Below are 11,788 nucleotides of genomic sequence, written 5' to 3' on the forward strand. Positions count from 1 at the left end.
CTTGGGCTAACAGAAGGTCTGGGGACCATGACCTCCAGGGTCCTTCTAGTCTCAGTCAGACCACTAAGTCTGGTTTTCTAAGGAGAATTTGAGGTCTGCATCCCACTGCTCTCCTGCACTATCAGGGATTCTCTGTTGTGTTCCCCGTCAGGGCAGTCATTGGTTGTAGCCGGGCACCACCTACTTGTTCTGGTCTCAGGCTGATGCAGTCTCCAATTTATGTGGTCCTTTTTTTTTGTCTCTTGGGCTCATACTTACCTTGTGTTTTTGATGTTCTTCATTCTCTTTTGCTCCAGGTGGGTTGAGACCAACTGATGCATCTTAGATGGACGCTTGCTAGCATTTAAGACCCCAGACGACAACTTAGTATTATTTTGTGTGTAGATGGGTATGAGATTATGATGTACAATGTACCTTTCACACATCATGTCAAAAAATTGAAAAACACTGTCTTAAAGCAAGGACATTTTCATCCGATAGTCTGATTTAGAATCTTGGTTCTGCCACTTGTATTAAAGTTCAGTTTATCTGTGAAATAAGAACATTAATACCTTGTTAATATTTAAATAAGAAAATGCATGTAAAGCATTTATCACAGCCTGTAGCCCACTGTACATGCTTCAGTGGTGTGTCAGGGCCTCTTTACTAGAGCTGATTTTCTTTCCAACTCTGTGTTCAGTGACATCACCGGGATAGTAAATTGAAATTGATGATGGTGAAAATATTTACACCACTGAAATCTGCAAATGTTACAAATCAGCTTGTTTTTCCCTTGGAGAGTTGGCTGTTAAACATTTAACAGTTTATCACTGGTGCTAATTATTCTTATTTCCAAAAGCTGTCCAACTGAGATAGATATGAATTGAGCTGGACCCAATCGGGAGGTATGGAGGGCAAGGATTGGATGAATTTCTGGGTTTGGGGCAAAGTCTAACAGACATTTGTATTTTCTACCCATGACTGTATTCTTGGCCCACAGATGGTATGCCACTTATTTAACATTTATTGATCACCCACCGTGGACTGGTCTGTCTTGAAGGTTAAAAGACACTGCTTGTGCTCCAAGCACTGATAGTAAAATACGAGTGCTGGAAGGGAGGGTGTCTAATCCAACTCCCAATTCTGGTTACAAACACCCAGGGAGAGATTTCAGGCTTTTTGTGGTCCATGTCTTCGGTCCCTGGAAGAGGGAGAATAAAGCCTGATGTATCTGTGTTACCTGGAAAACACTGTTAAACACAAATAAATGCCTTGGTCTTACTTAGTGGTTCAAGGCTCGACCTCTAAAACCGACCTTGTTCCTTCGTTTCGAATAGTGAAATTAACATAAAACTGCCTACCCCATGGGGCGGCTGTGAGGCTTGCAAGGTTTTAATGTGGCTACAGCTGCTTGGACTAGCACTTAGCTTTCTGTACAGTTTTTTTTTTGCAAACTTCAGGCACCAAGCTAGGTCAAAAGGCCTCGCGGGTGATTGTGGCACCTCCCTGTCGTCAGAGGGCTTCCACTTTACCACTGACACAATGTTCCCATTTGTTAGCCTGTTTTGAATTTCATAGTCGCATAGCAAGACGGAGACAGCGACTTGCCCGAGTTCATATAATCTGCTGGACAGGGTTTAGGCTAAAACCCAGGAAACGGTCCTGCGAGTGTGCTGGAGAGCTTCGGTTTTGCAAACAGGCCTTAACTTCTGTCGGAACAGCGGCTTCCCCAACTGGAAAACAGAATAGAGGTGCCGCCTTTCTTCCCCCACAAAAAGGGGGGTCCCCCCGGTGCCCCAGTAGCGTGGTGCCCCAGTAGTGTCCCTACGCGGGTGGATTTCCGTCTCCCATCAGGCCCGGATGTGAAGCCTAGCTACTACGAGGCCTGTACTTTTGGGGGGCTGCGAACACCCCTCTCCCGGGCACCCCGCGCCACCCCGCGGAGAAGGGAAGCCGCTCCGCCACCACGTGACACGCCCGCTGGGGGGCCCGCGCGCAGCCGGCGAGGCCCCGCCCCTCGGGCTGCCGCGCGCCCGTCGCTCGCAAATGTCCCGGGTCGGGCTGGAGAAGGGGAAAGGGGGGGAGGGGAGCACAGAGCAGGGGGCCGGCCCTGTACGTCGCAGCGTTCCTTCCTCCCGCCTCTTCGCCAGGCCCTGTGTCTCCTGGCCGCGTCTCCGCCCCCTCGTCCCGGCGCCCCAGCCAATGGCGAGGCGGCGCGAGCCTCTCCGGCCGGGGGCGGGGCGTGCGCGCGGGGCCTGGCGCGCCTGCGCCCTGCCGCCCGCCCCTCGCCGTGAGGAGGAGGTGGAGGAGGAGGCGGCTCGGAGAGAGCGAGCAGCGAGCTAGAGCGCGGAGCGTGAGTGAGGGAGCCCAGCCGCCTGCCCGCCAGCCGCCGCTGCTGCCGCCGCCTCCCCTTCGTAAGCAGGAGCCCCGGCCGGGGCCCGGCGCGTTGCCCCAGCCCCTCCCTCGTCGTCAGGCCGCGAGGGCAGCGAGAACGAGCAAGGGGGAGGGAGAGCGAGCGCCGGGAGGAGGCGGCCGGACCGAGCGAGCGCCCGCGCGTGTGGCGTGAGGGGAAGCCGCCTGCCCGCCCCCTTCGCCTTCCCTTCTCTCCCCCTCCCCGCTCCCCCCCCGACCGCGGAGCAGCACCATGTCGGCGCCGGCGGCCAAAGTCAGTAAAAAGGAGCTCAACTCCAACCACGACGGGGCCGACGAGACCTCAGGTGAGGAGGAGGCGAGGCTGGGGGCCGGCCCGCGCCGCCATCTTCGCCGCCCGCTCCGGCCCGCAGGCCGCCGGCGGGGCCCGGGGCGCGCGCGGGGGGCGCCGGGCGCGGGGCGGCGCGAGGCTGAGCGCGGGCCGCCGCAGGCCTCGGCGCCCTTTTTTGTGCGCGGCGGGACCGGGGGCCTGGGTGGCGCCGCGGCGGCGGACGGCGCTGCGAGGCGGGGGCGCTGCGGCCTGCTCGGCGCGGGCGGAGGAGACCCCCCCTTCCTCTCCCCCCTCCCTCGCTCTCCTCCCCCTCCCTCCCTCCCGAGAAGCCTCTCTTTATTGTGCTCCGCCATGATGCCTCGCTCCCATCAGCCGCCGCCGCCGCCACATGGTGCGGTCGGACGCGGCCCCGCGCCCGGGCCTCCCGCGCCCGGGCCTCCCGCGCGGCTCCCCCGTCCTGCCCGCCCCGCGGGCGGCGCCCCCGGCACCCTCACCCGGAGGCTGACTCCGGCGCGGCCTGGCGCCTCGAGGTCGGGCGGGGTGGGGGCGCGGGGAAGCACGCGGCCGGCGGCGCACAGGCCTGGTCCGGCCGGAGGATGCTCGGGGGGCCCGGGCGCACTCCCCACGTGGGGCGGCCACCTCGTCGCGGCGGCGTGCTGGGGAACCTGGCGCGGGCGGGCGGGCGGCCGGGGTATCGGAGGGGCGTTAAGATGTCCGTCTGGAGACACTTGAACCGCTCCGTAGAGGCTTTCACGGTCGGGGGGCTGCAGCCCCCGGGGTGGTTGCCGGAAATGAACCGCCCCATCAGGCCCCTTCACGCCCACTTAGCTTTGTAGGTTTTGCAGCCCTTACCGGACAAAAAGGGCATCTTTTCCTTAGCACCACTCCCTTTTCTTCAGCTCCCCTCTATGCTTCATAGTTTTCTGACTTGGTTACTGTAAGTGTGCTCCACAATTGTGTGAACCGCATCTGAAACGAGCAGCTTCCCCGAATTTGGGTTGAGAGATGAGAAAGGTCAGATTCAAACCCTGGGGTTCACCATATTCTAAGAAGGGGAAAGTCGAGCGTTTACGATTGTGAAGTAGTTTTGAGTGCCTGACCTGTATTTGTAGGTGTGTCTGATGTCTTCATTGTAGTAGTTTTTGAGCAGATTCTTCCAACTTTTTTTTTTATCGGTGGTGCCTTAGTACTGTCATGGCTGGGGGAGTTAGTTTATTCTGGTTAGCAGCTGGTATTGTATTAGAGATATATAATGGGATGAACAATAATATCAAGAATTTCTTAATAAGATGATTCGTCACTTTTCATAGAAGAAACTTTAGTGATTGGTCTCTTTTTCCAGAAATTCCTAAGTACTACAGTCAAAAACATTTTCTAAGTTGTCTGGCAGATAGCATGATTTGAAAGGCAGTTTAATTAAAAAGTAATTTGTCAACTAAATGCATGAACACGTGGAGAAGGGTGCCTTGTGGTAGTGTTGTTGCTGCTTTTGTAATAGCTGTATTGAGATACAACTCAATACCATAGACAGTGTTTCTTAATATCAGGAAATCTAGTTAAGGTTTTATAATGCGATTGTTGTTTTTTGAGAGAAAGTGGTTAAATTTATTTTCTAATTAGTATTGAGCCTTATGCACCTTTTTCTTGCAGAAAAAGAACAGCAGGAAGCAATTGAACATATTGATGAAGTACAGAATGAAATAGACAGGTAAACTTTTTCTTTATTTTGGAGGCATTTTCTGAGATGCATTTAGTGTCTAGTGGTAATTGAAACTACGGTCAACCAAATCTGTATCTAGTAGCCAAGAGATGATTATAACTTAGTTGGGAATACTATGGCGATTCAGTGTTGTTTTTCTGTCCAACAACTTGTACGGTCACCAAAAAATATTGGATAAAGGTATGTTGACCTTGCAAAGATTGGGTTTGCTTTCAGAAGCTACAGATTGTCTGAATTGTAGTTGTGGGTTTCTGATAGTTTAGCATTAGGGCATCAGTGCTGCTCTGACTTGCCTGATAACTTTGTTACTTGACCAGGAGCTTTAGTGAAAAAATTCTGCTTGAGGGAAACAATGGAAGTTGTCCTGGTAATAGTGGATGAAGTAAATACACAATGTTACCAAAATGCTCAGTTTAAGCAGTCTAATGACTGCGTTATCGAGTGCTTATTGGGAAAGCAGGTTGAACTATTTGCTAAACACCATCATAGTTTTGACTTCAGAGTTTCTCTAGCTACGGGAAAGTGGACAACTTTTTATTATAAAGAAGCATTTTGCACTGTTCTAGAGTTGATAAGGGTAAATATTCACTTTGTAGTCTCACCAGGTTTTGTATTTGACATGTCCCGTCATTGTCAACATGCCTTCATTTGTTTCAGACTTAATGAGCAAGCCAGTGAGGAGATTTTGAAAGTAGAACAGAAATATAACAAACTCCGCCAACCGTTCTTTCAGAAGAGGTCAGAATTGATCGCCAAAATCCCCAACTTTTGGGTAACAACATTTGTCAACCATCCGCAAGGTATGGCCGCTTCCCTCAAATGAGTTGCAGAGCGTTATTAAATAACACGAAAATGTTAATGCATCGGAGTGGAAGGGACCTTGGTGAGGCTTGTCTGACATGCTGGTTTGCATGCAGAGGTTGAAATACTCAGGGGTGAAGACTAGCAGATGATAAGGCTTTCTACCTATATATGAACTTGGAACTCAGCTTAATTTTCTGATAAAAGATGCCAATAGCGCTGATACTCTGAAGTATTTAAGAGCCATTTGGTTTTCTTTGGTTAGTGGTGGGTTTATGAAACCAATGATGTTCACTGAATCTGAGAAATTTTAAAAAGCATCACTTAAGTTGGTTGTTAATGTTTGCTAGTTAGAAATTTAATTGCCCTGTAACTTGTCGGTCTAGTGTCTGCGTTGCTTGGGGAAGAGGATGAAGAGGCGCTGCATTATCTGACCAGAGTTGAAGTGACAGAATTTGAAGATATTAAATCAGGTTACAGAATAGATTTTGTAAGTATCACTTTGTTTGCCACTGTGAAAGTTAACTTCGAGTTTTGGCTAGTAGAAGAGCTGTTTGTATTGATTTCTCCAATCACTTATTACAGTATTTTGATGAAAATCCTTACTTCGAAAATAAAGTTCTCTCCAAAGAATTTCATCTGAATGAGAGTGGTGATCCTTCCTCAAAATCAACTGAAATCAAATGGAAATCTGGAAAGGTATGTTTTGAGGAATTGTTGGGCAAAAATATTTTGGTATAGTTGAAACACTTAAAATTCTTGGTGCTTTGGCAGTGTGTTAAATACAGACACACACAAAAGCATAATTAAGAGCTCCAGTGTGACAAACCCAAATAACAATAGTTTAGAGCTATAGTTACAAATTATAGTGCAATTTGGTTTAAGAATCAGACTAAATTTGGGGAGTTTCTCCATTGGTGATTGAGATCTTCAAATGGTTTGCTATTTCCCCAAATCCATTTGTCTACAAACGCGTAAGATAAGGGTAAGATGTATTTAAAATTATGTTATGGTAGTGGTTATTTTAAACAGATCTAATTTTATGAAAAGGCCAAAATTAGTTGTTGCTATTTTTTTCTTTAGGAAAAGTTTGTCATAAAAATTTGAGGAAAACGGATCTTGTGCACCTAGAATTTTAGAACTTCTTTCTTTTTACTCACTCTACATTTTGTAGTTATTCTTGAACGATAGTAGCGTTGATATTATACAGCTGTGTTTTTTGTTCTGCTATTGAGGAAGATTTCACTGTTGAAATTATAGGGAGCTTAAGTGTTACAAAGAGCTTATATCAGGCTTTTTTTCGTCTTCATTTAGGACTTGACGAAACGTTCAAGTCAAACGCAGAACAAAGCCAGCAGGAAGAGGCAGCATGAAGAACCAGAGAGCTTCTTTACCTGGTTTACTGACCATTCTGATGCAGGTGCAGATGAATTAGGAGAGGTCATCAAAGATGATATTTGGCCAAATCCATTACAGTACTATTTGGTGAGTTGAGAATGTGTGTGTGTGTGAGGTTAAATTATACGTAACAATGTGCTTGCGTTTTCGGTTGTATTTATCTCATTTGATTGGAAATGAAATTTTAATGTAACTTTTTTTTTTTAAGGTTCCTGATATGGATGATGAAGAAGGGGAAGGAGAAGAAGATGACGATGATGATGAAGAAGAAGAAGGTTTGGAAGACATTGATGAAGAAGGGGATGAAGATGAAGGGGAAGAAGATGAAGATGATGATGAGGGAGAGGAAGGAGAGGTAAAAGGAAAAGTAGCTAAATCCAAAAAAACTAGAATCTTTGATACCTATTAAGAGCTGAGCTGATTCTTAACTCTCCTGTTACTTTGGGGTTGTGTGTATTGTGTAATGGGAGTGATGCAGAACTGATTGTTTGCGTGAAGATTTGTAGAAAAGACAAGCCATTTACTGACTCAAGGATCAGTGACATTTTGATAAGCTCATTGTATTCAGTTCTGCTATTGGAGTTAGTTTTTATGGCTACCCAAGCCTGTCAGTAGTTAGTGAAAGTGTTAAAAGGATAACACAGCTGGTCAAATTCTGAGAAATGTCCCAAATATCAAAAATGTATAGACTACAAAATCTTACTTAGGTTAAATTTTTGTTCTAATTTGAATTATTTGGGCTGAAATAATGTCCAATGATTCGGTTGGTGCTAAGAAGTCACTGATTTATCTGAAACAGTAGCACTGGGTCTTTTAATCTAGATTCCGTGCAGATTGATGTTCAGGTTCAGAAAATTAGGTGCCCCATAGCGTGTTACCCTTAGGTTCTGTCATCACAGTCTGTGGAGCATGTGAAAAGCTCATGAGTGGCTTTAGAATTAAACTTGAAGATTAACCAATGGCCACTTTTTTTCTTACAGGAGGATGAAGGAGAAGATGACTAATAGATCACTGATGGAGTCCAACCTTCCTTTTTTAATTTTCTTCAGTCCCTGGGAGCAAGTTGCAGTCTTTTTTTTTTTTGTTTTTTTGTTTTTCTTCCCCCTCTTGTGCTCAGTCACCCTGTTCTTGAGGTCTCTTCTCCTCTCTACACCATCGTTCTCAACTTATTTTGGGGAGAAAAATCTTGAGCAGAATACAGTGGGAAAAGAATCTCTACCCCTTTCTGTTCCAAATTAATTTTTATCTCTTCCTGTCTCAACAAAAACTATGGAATCAACACACCACCGTGCTCTGTGGGAAAAAAAGAAAACCCTTCTGCTCCCTTCGCTCTGCTGGAAGCTGGAGGGTGCTAGGCCCCTGTGTAGTAGTGCATAGAATTCTAGCTTTTTTCCTCCTTTCTCTGTATATTGGGCTCAGAGATTACACTGTGTCTATGTGAATATGGACAGTTAGCATTTACCAACATGTATCTGTCTACTTTCTCTTGTTTAAAAAAAGAAGAAAAAAACTTAAAAAAAAAAAAAATGGGGTTATAGAAGGTCAGCAAAGGGTGGGTTTGAGATGTTTGGGTGGGTTAAGTGGGCATTTTGACAACATGGCTTCTCCTTTGGCATGTTTAATTGTGATGTTTAACGGACATCCTTGCAGTTTAAGATGACACTTTTAAAATAAAATTCTCTCCTAATGATGACTTGAGCCCTGCCACTTGATGGGAGAATCAGCAGAACCTGTAGGATCTTAATTTGGAATTGACATTCTCTATTGTAATTTTGTTCCTGTTTATTTTTAAATTTTCTTTTTGTTTTCACTGGAAAGGAAAGATGCTCAGTTTTAAACGTTAAAAGTGTACAAGTTGCTTTGTTACAATAAAACTAAATGTGTACACAAAGGATTTGATGCTTTTCTCTCAGAACAGATATACTTAAGACCTCCAAGTTTGACTTGTTTAACATATCGTTGTCAAACTGTGTCACCTTAACTCCATATTTTTTGATACGCACTTTGCAGGATGACCTCAGGGCTATGTGGACTGAGTAAAGGGATTTGAATCAATATATTAAAGGCTCCATAGCTGGGAAACGTTGGATACAATTTGTCATCGGTTTCTGAAAATATTCACATTGGGGATACTAGATTACGCAAAATTCAGTATGTGTACCCTTGATTTTTATCTCAAGTGGCAATTTAAAAAAAATGGGCCCTTATTTACTTGGATGTAATAACTATAATAGTGCCTGCCACCGCCATCAGGTCTGGTGCTCTAATGCCGAGTCACACACAGGGCAGTTGCTGGCATGTCTTCATTGGCACTGTGACATGTGCCTAAGAAGACAGGCGCTCAGTATGTCTGTGTTGGTGAGAAACTCAGGTTAGGAGTACTTTTCTTTGTCTTCAAGTACCAGCTCTCCAACCTAAAGCTATCTCAGATGAGACTCATCTATGTGAATCTGGGTGAGGTGACGGACTTTGCTCGGTCTGTTAAATGCCATTGTGCACATAGTAACATTTTGAGAAGCTACCTAATGCATAAGCTTTTTTAATGCTGTAAAATATGTAGCTAAATCAACGCCACTTAACGTTTTCAGAGATGAATCAGTGGCCAGCCTGGTCAAATTCAAAACTTTTGATGTATAAAACTTTATAAATGGAACTATTCCATCAAGAGGCAAAGTGTAACAAAACTTGTTTAGATGGATAGTATGTAATTTCTCTGCACAGGACTCTATGTTTAGTAAATACATCACTGTACTGGTCAGGAATCTTGCTCCAATAAAGGAACATAAAGATTTTTTTTTGACTGGGGTCATTCGCCTTGTTTTGTAGAGAAACTTGCTTTTGGATTTAGATGGTGGTAAGCTATTCAGTTTTTTGGTTGCTCGTTTCATCCTTGCGGGGGGGGGAGGTGTGGGAAAACTTCAAATAGATAAATTTATGTGCAAAGGTTTGAGCTGGTGAATACAGAAATTGTGGACAAATTACTGTTATTTAGGTGAGTAAACCGGAAATTGAATATTTCAAATATTCCTCCATATTTAAAGGACTTCCACTAGGAAAAATAATCTGCTGAATTAATACCCACTGAAGTGAGCTTGTGAGTCTGTTTCACAAAGTTACCATTGACCACAACCGGGAGTTTTCTGTCCTGGTTAATATTGTGGGGTAGTTAGGTTATGTGTCACATTGAAGCATATTTCATATCTTTGGGGTCTGAAAAAGTGGGAGCCCTCTAAGGTAATGGTTTGCCCCTGTTAATCCGGAAGCCCTGGTGGTGCTGTGGTTTACAGTTTGGCTGCTAACCAAAAGGTCAGCAGTCTGACTCCATCAGCCACTCCTTGCAAACCCGGTGGGGCAGTTGTACTCTCCTGTAGGCTTGCTATGAGTTGGATCCAACTCTAGACTCCCTTTGTGTCTGCAAATCTTGTAAAAGTTCTAGGTTGTGAGGGAGCAAAGAGACAGGACAACCTCTTGAAAAATCACTGCGGAATAGTATACTTTCTCACCAACTGCCAGAGGAGTTCTTGGGCCAAACTTCGGGCAAGTGTGTATTGGGAAAGGTTGGATGAGTAACTCAAAGCCCCTTTGCTATAAGGACATTTAGAAAAGAAAAAGTCAAATAGTGGCTATTCAGGCTATTCAGGAAAGGGCATGATCCTCTAAAGCTGTGCTGTACTTGAGAATTTAATAACTGCATGAATTGGGAAGGCAGAGGACAGCAACTCCTAATGTGTTCTTATTTAGTTCAAAAACCTTAAATGTCCTTTTCCAGGCTATTCTGGCAGTTGTTGAGGTTGCTGCTGCTTCAATGATGTCCTGATTTCAAATAAGACATTTAATTGGATTCCCCTACCTCCATTGGAGCCTTGTTGATACACTGGCCAAGAGCTCAGCTGCTAACCAAAAAGTCAGCAGTTTGGATCCAGCAACCAGTCCTTGGAAACCCTATGGGGGCAGTTCTGCTCTGTTTTATAGGGTTGCTAGGAGTTGGAGTCAACTCATTTGGTTTTTGGTTATCTCCATAAGATGCCAGCACCCTCTATATTTCACCCAACTCTTTTAAATGGTCCACAGAGTACCTGGATTTCTTTGGCTGACAAGTTTGCTTTACATCTGGCTAGCTAAAACATACGAGTTTTTTATTCTGAGTAATTGTTTTTTAATTCATCTGGTAACCTCTCTCAATTACTGTTTCATAATGCATATACCTCAATTTATGGTTTCGCTTGGTCACAGAAACATGTTTTTCTGCTGTTAGATTTTGCTATGAACCTTTCCTGGCCTTTGCAAATACAGAATTCTTTTACGAAGGATGAAAACTTCAGGATTTCCTGAAGGCTGGGACAAGTTCTTCAGGAGATGAGTGAATAGCCACTCCATTTGTTTATATGGAGAACAACATTTTGGCATTTGAAAAGTCTAATCCCCTTCCCCCCCAGCAGGGACCATTCCTTTTTTAATATATGGCTGTGCTTGTGAAGGCATACAAATTTAGTTTTTAACAGGTCTGAGGAAAAGGACTGCCTTTTTGTGATTAGAACACTCAGATTCTACCCAAGGAAGGCAAATCTAACATAGACAGACTGATGTTTGCAATACTAAGAAAAAAAAAAATGTGTAGGGGAAGAGGGAAAATGTTACCTTATTTAAGTAGCCTGCTAGGAAGTTGTAGATTCCTTTCAGATTGACTGTATAGTCTTTGAACAGCCAATTCGTTAGAGTTGGTTTGCACTATTCACTATCCACTAGATGCTGAGCACAAGCTTCAGTTTTCCTAAGAATTAACAATCCCATGAATTATCACCATCAGACAGGAGATACAGTTCTTTGGTCATTCTTCATCCATCAGCCCAGGACTGGAGACTGTTGAAGCTTGGCTTTTGCCCCGCCTGCGTGCATTAGAAAGTGAGGGGTGAATGGATGCTGTTAGTTCTGAACTCCTTTCCCTTAAGTGACATATGAGGCAGTGAAAGATTTCACAGGAAAACCATCTTGAGTTCCCCCACATAATTCAGCTTCCTGGCTGCAGGGAGTGGATAAATGATCCTCGAGTTGGGAAACACCCTCCCATGGAGAGTTGAATCAGGTAATCCATTTGGCTTGCAGAAGCGACATTCTCCATCCAGTCAAATACGTTTATTTTTAAACGTTAATTAGCGTTGTGCTGGTTGGCTTGATTGATTGCACTATTG

The 11,788-nt window shown here is 44.9% G+C and overlaps 1 protein-coding gene across 1 annotated transcript; it reads left to right on the top strand.

Moving 5' to 3' along the window:
• Nucleotides 1-2,253: 2,253 nt before the first annotated feature.
• SET (SET nuclear proto-oncogene) lies at nt 2,254-9,399 on the top strand. Its single transcript, XM_049896360.1, has 8 exons — nt 2,254-2,696; nt 4,331-4,388; nt 5,058-5,200; nt 5,588-5,691; nt 5,787-5,900; nt 6,516-6,686; nt 6,808-6,954; nt 7,580-9,399. The coding sequence occupies exons 1-8, from the start codon at nt 2,624-2,626 to the stop codon at nt 7,601-7,603; spliced, it is 834 nt and encodes a 277-aa protein (XP_049752317.1). The 5' UTR covers nt 2,254-2,623; the 3' UTR covers nt 7,604-9,399.
• The last annotated feature ends 2,389 nt before the right edge of the window (nt 9,400-11,788 follow it).

The sequence above is a fragment of the Elephas maximus genome, chromosome 9 (genome assembly GCF_024166365.1).
Source record: "Elephas maximus indicus isolate mEleMax1 chromosome 9, mEleMax1 primary haplotype, whole genome shotgun sequence".
NCBI classification, from domain to species: Eukaryota; Metazoa; Chordata; class Mammalia; order Proboscidea; family Elephantidae; genus Elephas; species Elephas maximus.